We start from the raw sequence: 21,802 nt of genomic DNA, 5'->3' as shown, positions 1-21,802 counted from the left end.
TCTGGAAGATACTAACAGTGTGTGTGTGTGTGTGTGTGTGTGTGTGTGTGTATGTTAGTTTTTTATTGCCGGTTTTACGGTTTGTGTTGTTATTATTGTTGAAGGCCATACGACTGCCTATAATTGGTTACTACCACTTCATTTTTCATCCTTATTTTTGTTATTTTACTTTTTAAGTCTGGTGTTTAGTTGTTCCATTGGCAATCATACAACATTTTGTTACCGACCAACATAATGATTGGATGAACAGACATACACTGTATTGACTGACAGACAGTGTAAATATATCATTTACTGGTACTGCAATTTGTTCTTAATGAAATACACATAAAAGTCAGGCAGTCTATAACGATAACTGTTTCTGTCATTCCTATGTGATATTCTATAACGAACTCGATTTCCCCATTAAGTTTATTTTTAATAGATCATAATGGAGAAATAAAAAATAAACTAGTTGTCACCTTACGTTCGTGTGTATATAATTGCACTTTGAATTCAAGCCGATATCAATTTCAATACAACCATCAATTATAAACCTTCATCAAGTACTATCATAAATCTACAAAAGTTACAGGCTTTTGTAATTTAGCAATTAAAACAATGATTCAATACAAATGCACACATTGTATGTCCTAACAGAAAGCTTTAATAAAGTATCATATCAATGACATGAATATAAGCAATTAATCTCTAAAACAATTATCGATTAGGAAGAGACAAATAAAGGTAAAAATCAAAATCAAAATGTGAGGGAATTGCTAAAGGAGCGAGACCAAAAGTGTCTACAGGGTAAGCGTTTTCTGCTTTGCATTCATCGCCTACTATGCAAATTCACGTTCAATCAAAGGCTCCGTGTTGAAGGCCATACTTTGACCTATAATGGTTTACTTTTACAAATTGTGACTTGGATGGAGAGTTGTCGCATTGGCACTCATACCACATCTTCTTATATCTATAAAATATCAAAATTGAAAATATTCGTTTGTAGAAAAAGTTCTGTTTCATGAGACGATGTACTCGATCTTTCGATAGAACATGGTGAATAGTAGTGTGAAGCTTAGAAAAATCAAACTTTTTGATATTTTCTGCAAAATTGAAAGGTTGTGGTTGAAGATATTGTAGTAGATCTTTAGAATTTTTAATAATCTTGTAGATTCAGTGACAACATGAAGGGTTCACTAGCTGATTTGCAAAAGAGAAGCATACGAATGTATTTCTAAACATTTGAGTTACTAATAGAATACTATGTTGTGATTTTAGATTCAACAAGCTTAATTAATGTATCAGGTTATAAATAATGTTGCATGTAATTGGAGTCTATTTGATTTGAAACGTTTAAGATAAGAAACTAGCAAATACAATATATTTTAAGTAATCAGATATCAAAACTGAAATAGAATGCGGTTTAAGAAAAGAATTTCATTTAAAAACCCGTAGAGAGTTTGAAAATTTATCGTTTTTCCACAATGCTTTGTCAGAAGTCTGCTAAGATTAAGATTTCGTTAAGACTTCTGATGGTTTATTCATTTCTTGGACATTTTACTTTAAGCCATTAGGACCACATGTCCTCTCTACATGTACATGACTGCCACTTTATTTGGATTTAAGACGAAATAGCTATTAATGCTTAAAATTAAACAAGTTACAATAAATGTAGTAGGGTTATTTTTTTCGATATTAAAACTCTCTCTAAAATAATAAATCAGCCCATTTTATATGATTCGCATCCAAATTTCGGGGTGCTGAAAAGAACATACCATTCACTAATAACATTAATTTCTGAGGATCGTTAATCTGCATACAGTTTAAACAATATATACTAATAATATCTCGCCACCAGTGTTTATACGTGACAGTTTCTCTATTTCATCCATTTAAGAACTAACTATCTGATTTATAAAGACGTCAATAGCATAAGCAATAGCTAAGCAGTTTTTGAAATTGTTGCTTTGTCTAAAAAAATGTTAATGCTATCTATTAATAGTACTAGTACATCTATTTTCCTAATCAAACTCTTGATGTCATAAATGTGTATATGTATGTTTCTAGTTGGTTAGTTAGGGTGATGCCGTCCCTACCTTTCCATTTATTCATCATTAAATACAGAAGGATTTCAGATGATTTATTAACAAAAGAGAGTACATCTTCTTGTATTAATGGTAATCAATCTATTCTTGTTGATAATGATTTTCAGTTACAATACTGATAAAACTTTTAGAATTATATTTTAGAGATTTTGATTACATTGTTTAAGTTTAAGTTAAATAGTTGATTAATATACTGATTTATCATTGTATATTTGCCTCCTACATAATACAAGAAAACAGAAATCATATTTGCAACCAGTAAATCTTCAACAAAATTTTATTTGTCTACCATTGCTTTCGTCTTAGAACCGTAAAAGATCTGATTATCATTTGGTCTTACAAATCGAAAGACACTAGGGATATTACTAATTTCACACAGCATATCTTTGTAACTTTATAATAATCACCTTCAAATAACGTTTTCAAAAATTAAAATCAAAATTGAAGTAATTAATGATTGAAAAAAACTAGTTTGTTTTGCCTGAAAACATTTAAGTTTGCATAGTAGAACTAGTTTGCGGCTAGTTTAGATGAATTCCGATAGGATGTGACTGTACTTATTAGACTAGTTACGAAATGGTATATACTCGACGCTAGGGTTGACAAATCAGACTTTAAATGCGGGTATCGTATCAAAACAAAAAAGTAATTTAAAGATTTAAATTACCTGTGTATAATAATCAATTGAATCTTGTGTTTAAACCGCATAACTGATGTCCACGTATATTGTTTCCTTATATTAAACAGACGTCCCTTTGAGAACTTTATTAGAGTTCAATTTCGTTATATAAATAGTCCTTATTGAACAAATATTCCATACTAATTATTTCGAAGGGAATGAATAACGTTGACGGTTACAATTTTTCTGCCCCAGATGCGCATTTCGACAATAAATGTCTCTTCAGTGATGCTCGATAAATAAAAATGATAAATAACTAACTATTTATTCCTTTTGGAACACTGACAGGAGGTTAGGATATTGCAGAAAAGATATAAAATCCAGAAGAATGCCGTGGAAAAGGAGTAATAAATAAGATAAAACAAGTCTCCCGCCTGCCTTTAAAAATTAAAGCAATATGTACTTGCCAATTTTAATTTTTGCGAGTTCGAAATCAATAGCGGCAGACCATTTTACTTTAAAAGGGTCCAGAACTTTTGGACGGTTTGCACACAATGTAGAAGCGACTTATTATATAATATGATGAAATCCAGCTGTCGGGCGTGTGGACGTGCATGCGAGCGGTAGAAGAGGGTAACCGTTTTGAGTAATAATCTCCTATCCTAGGCGCTTTTACACTTTGCGCAATGTATATATATATATGTATATACATAGAAAATGTGCAACTCTTTTTATGGATTCATTTTGAATATAGCTTGCTGGTTTTTTTTCAGAGGTTGAAACTTTGTGAATTTTTTGCAATTGTACTTGAGGTTGTCCTATAATCACAAGTAATGATATCAGAAAAGGATTATTCTGAATTTATTTAATTTCAAATGAATCAAAAAGTGTGTAGGATACCTGGTATTGAATTTTCCCGGTTTCCCCCCGCACACACTTACACCTCTCCCGTTCTTTAATCAAAAGTAATGATATCAGAAAATGATTATTCTAAATTTATCTAATTTTGAATGAATCAAGAACCTGGTTAACATCACGAATATTGAATTTTACCGGTTTTAATCGATAATCAATGTTTTGAAACAGTCCCCACATTTAAAGTCATATTTGTCAACCTCAGCGTCGAGTATATACCTTTTCGTAACACGTCTATTAAGATATTTACACGGTTTATTACCGTATATGTTACTATTGTTTGGATATTCCCATAAATAACATACCTTTGCCCTTTCCAAATTACAAATCGCATTTAAAAATTCGTCTCTTAATATGATAGGTTTTTAGTGGCTTTAGGGTAGGGGGTTTCTAAGGGGGAGGGTGGGTACTGGATATTAGTATTTCTCACATTTCCGTATAAGCAAAACGTATGGAAAACTAAACATCTTTTGCAAGTTCTGAATTTGTCTTCCCTAAATTATGATATTTTGGTTGTTTTGTTTTCCAGTTTTAATGTCTATTTCATAATTTTTGAACCATGCACTTAACCATACCAGTACTGACGTCTCAGATTCAGATATGAATTATATTTTTATAAACACACTATAAAATAAAACAATACGGAAACAGTATTTTGCCGATGGTCAGTTGTTATCAAATAGTCCGTTTCTATGTAAGTTGGCGTTTATTTTTGTAGCATTTCAGTGTACCCCTATTTTGACATTTTTACCTATTATGTCTGTTTGTTTTATTTACGCATCGTTGTCAATATAAAGGAATTTGATGCGACTGTCATACAAGTGAGAGGTTTAGATAGCTATAAAACCAGGTTCAGTCCACCATTTTCTACATAAGAAAATGCCTGTACCAAGTCAGGAATATGACAGTTGTTGTCCATTCGTTTGATGTGTTTGTGCTTTTGATTTTGCCATTTGATTAGGGACTTTCCGTTATAAATTTTCCTCGGAGTTCAGTATTTTTGTGATTTAACTTTCTGTTGTTCCGTTGTTTTCTACTTATAGTTGATGTGTTTCCCTCAGTTTTGGTTTGTGACCCGAATTTGTTTTCGCTTAATCGATTTATGACTATTGAAAAGCGCTATACTACTGTTGCCTTTATTTATTCAGAACTCAAAATTCAATTAAGAAGAAAAATCATGGTATCAAGCCATTCGAATCCACACTCAGTCAAAATGTCACAATAGGTTATTGGAGAAATCGGTTAAATTACAGATTAGAAAACTATATCTTAGATTGCAAAAGCATGTCGCGAGTGATTTGAGAAACAGAAGAATCGTATCGGTCAACCAATTCGTGATATTGACAGTTAAACTTATTTTGTGTTATACGTTTTACCGGACGGAGACTACTACGTGTACACAATATATGATTTTATATCAGACATTTATTAGGTGTTTAGTGGAAAGACCTTTTGCTTTTGTTCTGATTATATCCACTTTTTGTGGAAAGACCTTTTACTTATGTTCTGAAATTATTATTTTTTTAGGTCTTTTCCCTTTTCTTGTTATCTTTATTTCTCTGAAACCATAAAAGATATCAACAAACTTTTTTCTCTCCAAATTGTTCGTCTACTCTTAAGAATGTTTTGATTAATTTTAACCGAAGTGATCCAATGACATTTTATGGGAGTTATTTCCCTTTAAAAATTTAACATAAGTGACATGTTGAATAAATTCATATACCATTAGTCATAGAGGCCTAAAGTCTTTTGAGATGAAGTCCTTGGTCCATTTGCAGGTAATTGAGGTCAAGGTCAAAGGTCAAGATCGTTTTCTTAATTTTGAACTTTGCTAGTTATCTTTGTTCCAAAGAAACCGTAACAGTTAATGATATGTTGCGTTTGCCAAATAATTGTTTACGACATGGCGCAACTTCAACCCATTTAAGTCGAAGTGTTTCGGTCACACTTTTATAGGAGTTTTCTCCCCATATGTATTTGAAATCAGTTATACTCCTCAACCAAACAAGTGAATGACCTGGGATCTTTCGATTTGAGATCACTGACCTATGACCTTTAAATTGAAATCGAGGTCAAAGGTCGATTTGACGTTCTAGATGTTGACCTTTGCTAATAATTCATACTGATTCATTATAAAACATTAGGTCTTTTCTATTAGGTTTGTAGACCTATGACCTTTAAAAAGGTCAACCGAAAGTGACATTATTTTAACCTATTTCATACTAATTTAATGAAAAGTAAATAGAAATCTTATATATTTAGAATCAGTTTGTTGTAACAAATCATATGAACCAGAAGTGACATCTTCTAACAACGATTTTTAAATTTAATTCTTTATTTTCGAAGTTGAGGTGGAAAGACCTTCAACTGTTCTCTGACTGAACAATTGGTTTATAATTTTTTTTCTTCTGCCGTCTGAGATATTTTTTTTGTTAATTGACTTATCGAAACGGTTTTTGGCCCATGATATTGTACACTGATTACGATTCACCATTCACCCTGCGTGACGGAACACTTTTCATATAGGAGTTATCTCCCCGCGACCCCTTTTTTCCTGTTATCTTTATTTCTGTCTAACCGTATATGATGTCGACAAAAATATTTTTCGAAATTGTTCGTCTACTCTTAAAGATGTCTTGATTAAGTTTAACCGAAGTGATCCAATGACATCTCATGGGAGTTATTTACCTTTTTAAATTTAACATAGGTGATATGTTGAATACATTCATACATCGTAAGTCATAGAGACCTAAAGCCTTTTGATATGAAGTCCTTGGTTCATTTGCAAGAAATTTAGGTCAAGGTCATAGGTCAAGGTCATGTTCTTAATTTTGAACTTTGCTTTTTATCTTTATTCCAAAGAAACCGTAACAGTTAATGATAAGAGGCTTTCGACAAATAATTGTTTACGACAGAGAGCAACACATCAACCTATTTATGTCAAAGTGTTTCAGTGACCCTTTATAGGAGTTTTCCCCCCTTATAAAAATAAGAAGATGTGGTATGATTGCCAATGAAACAACTCTCCACAAGAGACCAAATGGCACAGAAATTAACAAACATAGGTCACAGTACGGCCTTCAACAATGAGCAAAGCCCATACCGTATAGGCAGCTTTAAAACGCCCCAAAATGACAAATGTAAAACTATTCAAACAAAAAAACTAACGGCCTGATTTATGAACAAACTAATGAACGAAAAACAAATATGATATACAGCAACAAACGACAACCACTGAATTACACGCTCCTGACTTGGGACAGGCACATACAGAATGTGGCGGGATTAAACATGAACAAACTATAAAAATCAGTTGAAAAGGCCTTTTGCATTAGGTTGATAGAGATATGGCCTTTAAAAAGGTCAACCAGAAGTGACATTATTTTAGCCGGAAGTAGCCATTATCACACTAATATAATGAAAAAGTACATAGAAATTGTATTTTACTAGAATCAGTTTGAAGTAACAAATCATATAAACCAGAAGTGACATCTTCTAACACCGTTTTTAAATGTTATCCTTTATTATTGAAGTTAAGGTGGTTCTCTGAACAATTGGTTTTTAATTTATATTTATATTACATAAACAGACTGTAATTACTGTTTACATAAAATATGCTATTATACGACATATAGAATACTGGTTATAACAATATGATGTTGCAGCACACTTTGAACGACTAATGTAGAAACACGAATCTTGTCTTTGGGAGGTATGAATCGTACTTTGTAAAAGATTACTCTGATTCATACAAAAACTTCTCTGATTCTGACATTATGAAGTTCTTGGATTTCTTGATTGACAACATATATACGTTTGGAGGAAGTATTTATATACTGCAGCTGTGCTATTTGCGCAGTCAAATTGCATTGATCGTATAATCATTTGTGATATACTGTCACAAACCGTATATCGCCTTGATTATGACGTTGACAATGCGTTTCCGTAGACTTTTATTTATGACGTCATTAAAAGGTACAGGTTCGCGGAATTTTTACGTCGTTTGCTTCAAATTAAGAAATGATGGTTTTTACCCTAAATATTTCATTTGAAACAATTATAGGAGTTGCAGTATATAAAGAATAACCATTCATTGTCTCGAAATATACATTTTATTTGTACTCGGCTCAAAACAGGATAGAAATGCTCGGCACAGCCTCGCTTTCTACCTGTTTCTAAGCCTTATGCAAATAGAATTTAGGTTTCGAGACAATGTATGATTATTCTATATATAAACAAACAATCGGCATTCAAAACCATCTGTGCTCCTCTTTTTGCCGACTTGTTCCTTTGTTCATATATATGATTTATACAGGGGTTTCTTGAAAGAATGAAAAGAAGCTAGCATTCTCCTTCAACGTCACGTTCTTTTATATAGATGATGTCCACTCACTTAATGATTCAAAGTTTGGTGACTATGATGAACGCATCTATCCCATCGAACCTTTCTATGTTGTATTTGTATTTTGTTGTTTGTCTTTTGGTCTTTTTTTTTTTGCCATGACATTTTCAGTTTTTTTCAACTTGAACTTGAATATCCCTTTGGTATCTTCCGCCTCCTTTTTGACTACTGTTTATAAACCATATGATATTATACCACACTTTGACATCTTTTTACATAACGTATGATGTTATTCAATCCATTGTCTACTGTTTATATAACATCTGATAAAATACATTGTTGTCAATATAATGGAATTCCATATGACTGTCATTCAAGTTAGAGATTTAGCTAGCTATAAAACCAGGTTTAATCCGCCATTTTCTACATATGGAAATGCCTGTTCCAGGTCAGTTATATGACAGTTGTTTTCCGTTCGTTTGATGTGTTTGAACTTTTGACTTCGCCATTTGATAAAGGACTTTCCGTTTTGAATTTTCCTTGGAGTTTGGTATTTTTGTTATTTTACTTTATACTAGACATTGATAACTGTTTCCAACACATGTAATAATTGTGCAAAAACTTATGTTCATACAAAAGATAATATTTATACTAGTCCAAGAGCGACTAGTGTTCAAAAAGCCTAAATGACAAAACAGGATAAATTTACAACGGAGACTTTTGATGATTTAAAATGATGACCTAAGAATAGAAAACGACTACAAGATAATAAAGTTCCCAAATGTAGATATAAACTATGTTAGAATGGAAATTTTTACCTTAAGTAATACCTGCTTGACTTGAAATTGTTGATTTGAAAACCAAGTTAAAACAAAGAATAACACAGACCATGTGAATGGGTAATATGCAGATTCAATTTTTCAGAATATTTCGAAACGAAATATATATTTCGAAACAAAAGTCCAAAAGCGAGCTTACATGATGGTGACGATTATGCATATATTCAAGTAGGCCTTATATGTGTTATTTATACGAATGCATAAAACAAACTAGCTGTGATTTGTACTTATCCTGCTTACATCATTTGGACAATGCATTCCCATTTAATAACGATATAATAATTTCTCGCCATAGTAACCAGCTGATTTAGCATGCCAACAATTATTGCATTTAAAGGTCACCGACCAACGTACGGCCTGATTGACAGGCATACAATGTACTGTCTGACTAATACTGAAACTATATCATTATCTTGTACTGCAATTTGTTCTACATGAAATACAGATAAAAAGTCAGCCCACAACGAAAACAGTTTTTATGTGATTTTCTATAGCTAACTAGAATTCTCCATTAGGTGCTGTTATTAACATATCATAATGGAGAAATAAAAATAAACCATTTATCACTATAAAACATATGTTCGTGTCAATCTTAATGCACTTTGCTTTTAATCAATATCATTTTTGCGACAACCTTCACATGTTAAATTTCAAAGAGTATTATCATTATTCGGCAATAGTTGCAGGTTTTGACAATTAAAACTATAAAAAAGAAATCATTTAGTACCGATTTGTTTGCCCACAAAATGAAACAACACTTTATAAAGTGCATGCGTCCGAAGCGCTTTTCTGAATTTATCTTCATGAGGAACGCCCAAAGCCGAATATTTGAAAGTCAAGGATGTTTTTGACCGAAACAGTTGACGAGCTTTATTTTCAAAAAGGACCTAAAAGTAGTACTCAGTGAGTGATTATGTATCAAATTGGACCAGAAAAATGTAAGAATTGAGTCTGAATTCATAAGCAGTAAACATATACATAAACTCATTATAAACAATATGCTTAACATTTTGTACGATAGACGCGCGATTCCTCTTCAAAAGACTCATCAGTGACGCTTGAAACCTAAAAGGTTAAAAACGCCAAAGAAAGTACGAAGTTAAAGAGCATTTTGGATTCCGAATTCCAAAATGTTTTGCAATAAATGTAACCTGATGTTCATGTACACTAGTCTCTTTAAAACAATGTTAGTGAAAAAGTAGTTATGAATACAATATGTGACAGCTACATGATTATCTTCGCAAATAATAGTTTACCTTAGTTGTATTTGGCAAAATTTTTCGGAATTTTCGGTCTGCAATAAGTTCGTATTTTATTTGACCTTTTTAACTGTATTGATTTGAGCACATCTAGTCAAGTTTGTATGTGTCACTGCTCTATGCGCACGGATACTGAGAAAGCACTTATTACTTGCCTTTGATTTCAATTTCACAATGTGTTAATGTGGCAAAGAAATAATATTAACTGAAGGGTTCGTCTCGTCGTGTCAATGATTTGCTTTTGCTATATACAATTTTATGTTTCTTTTTTTTTTGAGGTTCCTGGACCTTTTGATTTGCTTTTCATCAACTTTTGAAATTTCTGATTACCAATTTAATATAATTACGAAACATTAGTCGTATGTTTATAAATAATCTTAATACGTTCTTATTGCACCACAACAATTTCAATCCTTAGGTATGCCATCAATCGAAGATGAAGTTGTTATCATATTTACCATTTTGAAATGTCATTATAATTAATTGATTTTAGTCATTGCAATCTTATAAAACTTAATGACACTTGTCGAAATTCAGGTAAATAAGTGTTCAGTTGCACTGATAAGATGCAACAGAATACCATAATTGGCACGACATAATGAAGCGTTCTAAAACAATAAATGTTCTGATGAAACGATATTTGTCGGGAAAACTTAACATTACAATAAACTTTTTCTATAAATTGCATACTGTTACAATTTTGTATCAGATTTAAATCTCATTGAAAAGATAAAAATGAACGTTAAATCAATTATGAAAAATGTCTGAAGATTGATAGATAAATTCTTGGTTAAGGACCATTAATGACGTCACTTTCATAATAACATCTTGATTTGTGCTGAAAATGTAGCCAAACAATCATTATCAGTATGAAGACAGAATAAATCGGTCTACAAAAACATTAGTTTGACTGAAAATTATAGATGAACGGATTTCGAAGCACTTATGATTTATATTATAAATCACACGGACTGTCGATTTTATGTCTATTTATGTAGTTAAGATATAAAGCGACAGCATAACTTGTTGTTTTATACTATGTCAATACCTTTGTTGCTATACATTCCACCAAAATGTTTCTTTCAAACTACTATATGAACATTTTATATTAATATTGAAATAAACTGTTCCTGCATTTTGGCAGCTAACTATATATATTTCCTCGTTAAATGACTTTATAAAAAAGCATTAACAAAGAAACTCCAAGGTAAATTAAAACAAAAGGGATCGTCCATAAATTCTGACTAAATCAAACGTTTGACTTAACAAATTTGATATGTTTGCTGTGACGTTTTACAAGATTTAATCTTGACATGTTTCATCAATGGACTGAAACATATTTCTCCATCTGCTGTATCTGAGTTTATCTACGGTTTAAATAGAAATTTATGTTTTTGTTGATTGAAATATTTACCTTCAATTCAACTACTAGGTATGAGATAAGATCTGTAATCAAAATCACACATGTTTAACCCCGCCACATTCTTTATGTCAGGAGCTTGTAGATCAGAGGTTGTCGTTGGTTCATGTCCGTCATATTTGTTTTTCGTAAATTGTATTGTTATAAACGAGGCCGTTAGTTTTCTCAATTGAATTGTTTCATGTTTGAACCTTTATAGCCGACTTTACAGTATGAGTTTTTGTCATTGTCGAAGGCCGTATGGTTGCCTATAATTGCTGCTTACATCCACTTCATTTCAACTCGGGTGGATAGTTGTCTCATTGGCAATTATAACACATCTCCTTATTTTTAAATTAATTTTCAAACGAACATATAACAGATGATGTTTCTAACTAGTATGCTTGAAACCTAGTTTCAGTTATACAAATACAACACGAATCTTGAAAGAAAAAAACACTAAACTATAATTACTTAAATGATAATACCAAGGGGGATCGAAAATCATGAGTCTGATAAAAACAGACCATATACCATGACTTGAATTTAAACGATGAAAAGACAGACAACAATAACAGAACATTACACAGAAAATCAGAGATTCAGCAACACGAACCTCATGACAAAAGGGAATTGACCAAGGTGTTCCGGGTATGCAGACAGTTACGATATATTTTAAAATAATGTGTGTTATACTTTTACGACAAATGGTCCAGATAGTCCCTTTTCCGAGTGACTCACTGGACCATTCCAGATAGTCCCTATTCCGAGTGACTAACTAGACCATTCCAGATAGTCCCTATTCCGAGTGACTAACTGGACCATTCCAGATAGTCCCTATTCCGAGTGACTAAATGGACCATGTCCTATTTGTTGATATGTGTCTGTATCTTTATTTTGTCGAAGTGTTGATGATTGTCGGAGTCTATTGTATTGCACAACATATAGTGGTAAGCCTGTTATTCGTGTTATATTTTACATAGTTATAAAACGTAGGTGATTAATGTTTGCATGCCATGAAAGTAAGAGAACCGTTGCCCTTGTGCGGATTTAGAAGAAAGAAAAGATAGTTCCATATTCTTGAAATACCCATACTGAAATCAGGCCATTTATTTCTCTCTTTGCAATCATTTCACATTATTCATGGGCCTTCTTTGCATACTATATGATTTGATCACTGCTTATTGTTGATGGCTTTAAGGCCATCTGCATTTGTTCTCATTCTTGTCTATTGTTTTTAATGAGTTATTGTCTCATTGGCAATGCAACTAATATTCTTATTTTTATATGAATAAAGTAGTATTGTCCTAATGCATTTCTTTCGTTTTGGCAGTACGTGCACCGAATTTGATTGGTAGTTTCAAAAGACGGGCGAAAGATAACAAAGGGACATTCAAACTCATAAGTCGAAAATAAACTGACAACGCCATGGCTAAAAAAGAAAGAGATCAACAGACAGACAACAGTACACAAAACCAAACACAGTGTTATATACCACCATGGTTTTATTGATTCAATTGTTTCTTTTCGATTTTTTCCCCTATTACAAAAATAACTGTCCATTTGATTCTGAATATGCAGTACCTACATGACCGTGAATACTCTTAAAACATTTAATTTCGTTTTTATGCTTGCAAACGTTTTATAGTTTTACTTATTTACTTATAAAATGGAGCTGAATACCAAATACATAAACGTTTTAAACGTTATTTCTGATCGACACATTATCTCAATAATACATTAACAATACAAAACTAGAAACAAAAACAATGATGAAGAAACGTTAATGTTTGATGGTTCAGTTACGCTTGAAGAATGGGCTTGACGGTCTTACCGTACATTTGTACAAAATTTTTTGGAAGAAGCTTAAATATGTACTTGTTAATTTATACAATAAAAGTCACTGATACCGGTTGAGTGTTCTGTCATTAATATTGAAAAAAGAGGACCAATTAAAATTAGAAATCTATAGAACAATTTAATTATTAAACGTAGATCTCAAAATTCTGTCCCATGCACACCTTAAAAAGTTCTCTCAAAACCTAATTTGAATACTTAATTTTTTTTATCGGATTCAATTTAAGACAAATACAAGATATAATAGAGTATGCAGACATATATCATATAGAAGGGGCTATTGTTTTTGTCGATTTTCAAAAAGCCTTCAACACTCTCTAATCGAAATTCACTTTATATAGCTTTCAATTCAATGAATCATTCATAAATTGGGTTAAAACTTTGTATAACGATATTCAAACATGTACTATTATCAATAAATGGATCATGTTTAAAAATTCAAGAAGGATTACGCAAGGGTGTCTTTTATCTGCTCTTTTTTTGTCATATCCGTTGAGATATTGGCACTAAGACTTAAGAAATAACAAAAATATAAAAGGATTTCAGATTAAATTTGATAGTAAAAAACATTGTATTAGAACACAGATGGTTGCAGTCATAACCTGAACAAAACATTAAAAAACTTTAGCAGACCTGCAAGTTAACTTTATCTTTATCATACCAGACCTAGGTTTGCTTTTTTAGGACTGCTGCAGACTAGACATGGAATGACAAACCAGATAAAATTAAAAGAAATACGATGATTGATAATTTTGAGTCAATGTAAAAAGACAATGTTTGTCAATGAGTGGCAATTATATTGACATTTCTTTTTTGTTAGATAATAGAAAAAAGAAGATGTGGTATGAGTGCTAATGAGATAACTCTCCATCCAGGTCACAAAGTGTAAAAAGAAAATAATTATAGGTCAAAGTACGGCCTTCAACACGGAGCAGTGGCTCGCACCGAACAGCAAGCTATAAAGGGCCCCAAAATGACTAGTGTTAAACAATTCAAACAGGAAAAACAACGGTCTAATCTATATAAAAAACGAGAAACACTTAAGAACCACATCAACAAACTATAACCACTGAACAACAGGTTCCTGACTTAGGACAGGTGTACACAAATACAGGCGCCAACCTTTACCCTAACCTGAAATAGTAGTGTAACATTACAACATAGAAAGACACACTATAAAATATAAATTGAAATGATTTAACTCAATCAAAAAGACATATTAACAAAAACAAGTAAACATACACTGAACGAATAAATTTGATCTATGACACAATATAAATACAATAAAAGAAGGGATATAAAAGAATGTCAAAAAGACAACCATTTCCATTCTCAATTTTAACTCTAACCGTGGACAAAATGGCGTTAAAGAAAATAACGTACACAAGTATATTTAAATATAATAATTTTGTAAGGAAAATTTTTTTACAAAATAAATAAATTTGTTGTTCACAGTACGAGAACAGAAGTGAACATTTAACGTCATACTAAATACTTATCAAAGATGGTAAATATTAAAAATAGTGAGACGAGATATTACACAAAGTAAGTAAACATTGAATAACAAAAAATGTATTACAAATTGTGTCAACAGGTCTAATTTACAAGAAAGTACGATTTGAGAGTACTCGGCAGTTACTGAAAGCTAGTTAAAAGCACAATACAAAGCCAAAAACAATTAATAATTAAAAATCATACACCAGAGACTAAAATCAACTAATACACATCCCAGGGATTTAGTTTTTTGCTATACGATATCAGACAAAAACTTCTTTGGATATATCTATCTTATAACTAATAATGGTCATTCAATTTATAAATCATATTATTTATCTGGTTGGAAACGAAAGGAATAGATGTTTTTTGTCTATTCCTTAGAAATTTAAAAAAAAAAAGAATGTGATATAATAGAAACATGGAAGAAGTTATATTTATTTTTAATGTAAAAAACTTTTATTAGATTGATAATTTATAATTTATCATTACAATAGAATATTGTAAATTATCTTTATACTTCACAAGGAGCTTGGACTTGTTGAAGATAATGTAACAAGCAATTGATGGAAACAAAGAGATTTATTGATGTTAAAAAGAAGTTTTTTTGGAAATACTCTCAAATCATTTAACACAGATTATCGGTTATGTTTTTCAATCAATGAATGTTTATATGTATCAAATGATTGTATCATAAGATTGTGATTATAGATTGAAATCATGTGTTCATCTTAAATGTTATAACATCCTGTAATTTAGTGGTTGTCGTTTGTTGCTATATATCATATTTGTTTTTCGTGTTTTGAAAATAAATCAGGCCGTTAGTTTTCCCCTTTGAATTGTTTTACATTTGTCATTTTGATGCCTTTTATAGCTTTCTATGCGGTATGAGTTTGCTCATTGTTGAGCCCCTACTATGACCTATAGATGCTTACTTCTACGTCAATTGGTCTCTGGTTGAGAGTTGTCTTATGATGTCGAAGAACAATGTGTCATCTATGTCGTAGTGTATTCTTATTTGTCTGTTTAATATATGACTTGAAAACTTGAATGAAGCTTTTTCATGTGCAGCATCCTAAGAAAGCTATCAACAAAATTAGTTGGTGGAGTAATGGAAGATCTGGTATACATACCTTTGGATCATGATGTAGAGACTGTGAGGTTAGATGAACCATTTTGGTTGGTGTTTTTTTATCTTAAATTTTCTGTAAAGTGTTCGGGGATTTTTGTTTGTCTCTCTCATTCTTTGGTGGTTGAAGGGACCAAAGATGGTGTATGTCTTTCCTTAACTTATGATATGTGATAGTCCGAAATGCATCGTTTACCCTTTTTCATTCAATGTCAATATGTTTTCAAAATAACTTTTTTTTGTACAGGTGACCTTACATGCAACATCTTTTACTCTGACAGCTATGACGATTGACCGATACCATGCTATCGTTCACCCATTAAGTTCGATGAACTGGAGAAACAGGAAGATATCTACAATTACCTGTATCTTTGTATGGGCAAGTAAGTGTATTTAAACGGATATGCCTACAACTTCCTATCTCTTTGTATGGGCTTTTAAATGGGATAAATTTACAATTCTTGTATCTTTTGTATAGACAGGAAGCTGTTATCAAAGGGATATATATTGTCGATAGTTGCTCACTGTCATATTTGTTTTCGTTTATCATTCTTATAAATCAGGTTCTTTGCATTTGTTTGTAAATTTGTAACGTTTCTTATTTATCTGTTATTCAAATATTCGACTTTGAGCGATCTTTGTAAAGGTAAATCAATAAAAGCACTTCGAATGCATGAAATTTATAGTGTTATTTCCATCGTTTTTATCTTTGGGTCGATACCGCTGCTGGTGGACTGTAAGTCCCCGAAAGTTTCTTCAGCTCGGTAGTCATTCCTTCGGTTCTGACATGATTAATAACCATTTGGCTATTGCATAGGTTCTTTTTGGTCATATAGCTCTTCAACCATTTCGGTTCTTATACATCCTGTAAATATTCGGCTTTCAACATTCCTTGTGAGGGTAACTCCGGAAAAACAATTCGGACGCATACAAATTTATAAAGTGTTGTTTTAATGGTTTGCACAGTTTGTCATCGGGGACCTTTTTCGGCTGATTTTTCCTCATTGATGAAAGCCATAAGGTGACGTATAGTTACTTATATTTACGTCACATTACCTTTTTAACTGCATAACAAGTTTCAGTTACTGTCTGAAGAGCTGAATTAACGGCCGAAAGCACTAAGCGTTCACCAATTACCTTTCTCCTTGTGTGGATTGGATACATTTGCTTTTATGCAATTCAGGAAATCTTTTTAAATAAAAGGAATACATCTCCCTCACGCAAAGCTGTAATTCTCGGTCTGAAATTTGTTACAAATTAGGTCCTTCTCCGACAATTTTATTTATATTTTGGATTTTTAAATATTTTGGCCTCGAGCGCTATTGAAAACCATTACATGTCGAAATGCGCATCTTGTGCTGTTAACTTTGTGATCGTTAATGTTACAAGTTAAATTCATATTTGTATCTATTTATCAGCCGGAATCTTTTTCCAGACTAATTTTCAATTGAATATTGAACTTAATAAAGATAACATAAATAGCTACTTAATTACGACAACAACAACATAAATAAATACTTAATTACGACAACAATAGCATAAATAGCTACTTAATTACGACAAGAACAACATCATAACTACTCGATTACAAAACTATCAGGAATAGCTACTTAATTACGACATCTCATAAAACTCGTCATTTGTTTTTGTAGTTGCTTTTTTCATATCTGTTCCGTTTGCCCTATACCACAAAACCGTCACTGACGAGGAAGATCATACATATTGTCAAGAAGCATGGCCAGACGAGACATTGGGGAAAGTAATACTCATAACAGTCACAGGAACTAACTACGTCTTACCATTAACCATCATTGTTATATGTTATTATCAGATTCTTCGTAATTTATGGAAAGGCTATAGACGAAAGGTTTGTACAGACATGAAACAATAATATTACTTTTGTTGTGAATATTTTCTAAGTGCGATTGTGTGTCTGTTTATTTCGTACTTCGTATCTTCATATTTTTGTCGAGAAAACCAACTATACTAGTGGATAAACATTATGATCTTTTAACCATATTTAGTATGAAATATATTAATATGATAAGAAAAACATAACTCTGCTTTTCATTTGATCGATATACGACGTTGTTCTTTCACATGGGAGCTCACAAGGTAGAATACAATTGCCAAGGAATGTCATCCTCCCCAAACAAATTATTCTGTCTCGGAGCCGACCAGTCTGATCTTATTCTTCTATTACCCATGCTAAGCGGAGAAACCTAATACTATTTTTAAGTATTTGTTATTATCTGACCGGTGATCGAACTTATACCGTCATCCACAGTCGAGGGTAGTGCATATAAAATATTTACAAATATGCATAATGGTCATAGCATGTTATCAGTATTAATTTGGAATGAGAGATATTTCACGGTTTGGAAAAATTATTTGATCCGCAAAAAAGGGTAAAATAATTTTGAGAAAAATCAAATACTATGTTGTAAAAAGTAAAGTCACAAAAATAACGAACTACAAGGAAAATTCAAAATGGACAGTCCCTTATCAAATGGTAACGACCATTACTTTTATCACATTTAATCCCTATGTCTAACCTTTGCCAAAAAACAACTATTTAAGTTGAATATCGATCATACGTTATATTGATCGATTAGAAACAAACAATTAACAATTTTTACAATGAATATTTTTGTTTCAGACAGGAAGATCTATAAATTCAGCAGTTACTAGTGAAACACAAACAAGAAGAAAGAAGCGTATGACGCGCATGGTAGCAGTTATAATATTGCTGTTTGCTACATTCTGGTTTCCGATCCACGTTATCAATATTTATACCAAGCTATATCCTGAATTCCCCAAAACCGAACCTATGTTTATAATCAAATTCCTAGCACACACATTATCATATGCAAACTCCTGTGTAAATCCATTCATATATGCGTTTTTAAATGACCGCTTTAAAAAATCGTTCGTGAAAACATTCCCATCACTCAGTTACTGGTTTCCTTGCATGCGAAATATTATTGAAGAACTCGAACACACCCGGATTACCAACATGGTGGATCAAGCAATTCAAGCAGGAGCAGATGACAACGATAATGACCACGTTGAGGAAAACTGTAACCACATTCAACTTCAGAAATTACAGGAAACTAGTTTGCTATAAGAAATATGAGAATAATGGTGCTATACAGTGAGAAATTATGACGGTTGTTTGCTGGAAAAGACACGTGTTCTGACTACAAATGATTTTTTTTATATATAATTCTTGTACAATTTGCTTATCTACAAAAAAATGAAATCTGTTATCTTTTTTCCTTTAGTTTTTACAGAACAAAAACGTATGAATAGAATCCTCGGGTTTAAAGAAAGTTGAATTTGAGAGAAATGTATAACACATTATTGTTTTGAGAATTTTAGGGATTTGGCACATTTTGTCTTCAGATTTTTCTTCTTCTTTTGTAAGTTAATTGGCTCAGAGTATGAATTGATAATTTCTTATTCTATTATGAAAGAAACAAGATTTGTAAGTGCTTGCGTACAGCCAAAAATGTTTTGTTTTCGAAGGGAGACTTTTTAAGCGACAACAAACATGTTTTTTTAATTCCAGACGATACATGCTCAACAAATATTTCTGTTTTTGTTTTTGTTATTTGTTAAGCTAGTAGAGTAATGCCTCATTGCATCATTTATTGATTAAAATCTCTGAGAAATCGACTTAGATTATTCACAATGTGATATTTGTATCAGTGAAATCGACTTGGTAAATTGAGTATTGATACGTAAGGTTTTTTTTTAATAAGAGTGCGTTAACTATAGTTTGTTGAGGGTGTTTCTGTTAACATTTTGACATTTCATATTAATGTTTCCTGTAATTGCGTGTGTTTTATAAAATAAAAATCTTTTAAAATGCTCTTATCATTCTGTGTTTTTCTTGTGCAGGAAGTAGTTTTAAATTGTAGCTGGTAGTCTAGTTTAATTTTGATCGTCTTCAAGTATAACTTGATCGATACAATTTGTCAGTTTCTATATTTAACACCGTCTATTTCAGACATTATTACATATTTTTCGTGTTCCTGGCGAAGGATCTTGTTAGATGTATTGATAATATCCTTTAACTCTTTAACTGTTTTACAATGAGTAATAACCTGCCATGTATTCCATTGAATAAGACAGTAACATTAATATATGCTTCATATCTGATTTTTTTTTTTTTATGATTTGACGGACTTTCCGAAGCTTTGTTCTCTGTCAAATGCAGTGTATGCAGTTTTCCATAAGGTTGTTGTCCTGTAGACTTACCTGGTCTCACTACCTCGAATTTGGTAATTCCCAATGTATGTGCATGCATTGACAAAATTACATATATATATGGATATCATCATTCTTCATCTATGTATATTTGATTGTCAGATTATTAAATGTTAAGTAATTTTCGACCCTTTTTGTTTTCAATGTGTAGGTAGGTTTTAACGTGAAGTGATCTCATATCAACAGTTTTCGCTGCTTTGAATCCTAAACTTTGGAAATAATTGCCTTACAAAATAATACAACGGACACCAAATGTCTGGCAAGTTTTTTTCAATGTAACAAAGAAGCCAGCAAAAAAGGTTTTGTAGATGATATTAAATTCAAAAGACGCTAGCAATAATGTGTTTGAAGCTGATAGTTCATACAGTATATAGTATAAACTTTCACATTGAATTACAAATTGAGTAAAATATATAGACAAGGGATAATAAAATAAAACCACTATAAAGATTAATATATAAAAAAAACAAGTAAAATTAAAAAATACCAATCTTCAAGGAAAATTCAAATCGGAAAGTCCCTTATCAAATGGCAATATCAAAAGCTCAAACACATTAAACGAATGGAAAACAACTGTCATATTCCTGACTTGGTACAGGCATTTCCATATGCAGAAAATGGTGGATTAAACCTGGTTTTATAGCTAGCTTAACATCTCACTTGTATGACAGTCGCATATAATTCCATTATATTGACAACAATGAGTGAACAAAACAAACAGAGAAAATAGGAAAAAATGTCAAAAATAGGGGCACAACAGTCAACATTGTGTTATAATCTTAATCACTATAAAAACAAACAACTATGTCAACAAAGAAAAACAAACAGTATATAGACAAAGCACATAAGCAAAAATGAAAGACAAGAATACAAAAACTGACCACAGCACAACAACACATTGGCGGGATGCATAAGTACAGAGCCACACCAAAAGGATATTATGAAAAATGGATTAAACAGTAAAGGTTAATAATTTACAAAAACAAATAGAACAATATAACACGTGATTAAGATGACAAACAACATAAGTACCTAGAAGCTATACTTCAAGACCATCATGTATTATTTGTGAAGACGGACTATATATCAACAAGGTCTTGGTATCTTCCGGTTAACTCTTTTGGAAAAAGAACAAGACGGTCTTTGACATAACCCTGGTTCATCAACTTTCTGATCAGACACTGGTGACGTTTTATAAAGTATGGGTAGCAGCTGCAAGCTCTTGAATACCGAATGGGTTAGGAAATGTGTATCCCTTTCTCGTTTCTCAATTCTACTTGCCATTATGTGAATTTATTATGTAAAAGATGTATTTGATTTCATAGTCAAATATTGTTTACTCTAAAATAAAAACAACGCTATTAAAAACATCTTGCATCTGAATCATACACATGGACCCACCTGCACCAGGAACGCTAAAAATCAAAAACCTGATAACCTGATGTTGATGCATAATTACCAAGTCACGTCAAGAGTCATACTACCATTTATACCCCATACGCAGGTGAAGTTGGTATTTTACTGCTAAGGTGAAGAAACTTTACAATTTCAAATACTGAGTTGACTTCTGTAGTCAAATTCGAGATATAT

At 31.8% G+C, this 21,802-nt stretch overlaps 1 protein-coding gene across 1 annotated transcript in view; it reads left to right on the top strand.

Moving 5' to 3' along the window:
* The window catches only part of LOC127727834 (galanin receptor type 1-like), a 91,806-nt gene extending 72,029 nt beyond the window's left edge, over positions 1 to 19,777 (top strand). Inside the window, exons 2-4 of the mRNA XM_052234949.1 lie at positions 16,188 to 16,323; positions 17,593 to 17,807; positions 18,600 to 19,777. Coding sequence (XP_052090909.1) covers positions 16,188 to 16,323; positions 17,593 to 17,807; positions 18,600 to 19,067 — 819 coding nt within the window. The 3' untranslated portion in view covers positions 19,068 to 19,777. The remainder of the gene's footprint in view (positions 1 to 16,187; positions 16,324 to 17,592; positions 17,808 to 18,599) is intronic.
* The last annotated feature ends 2,025 nt before the right edge of the window (positions 19,778 to 21,802 follow it).

This window comes from Mytilus californianus, unplaced genomic scaffold (genome assembly GCF_021869535.1).
Source record: "Mytilus californianus isolate M0D057914Y unplaced genomic scaffold, xbMytCali1.0.p SCAF_2, whole genome shotgun sequence".
NCBI lineage: Eukaryota > Metazoa > Mollusca > Bivalvia > Mytilida > Mytilidae > Mytilus > Mytilus californianus.
Note: the sequence above shows the minus strand (reverse complement) of the source record. Positions and strands in the feature narration are given on the sequence as shown.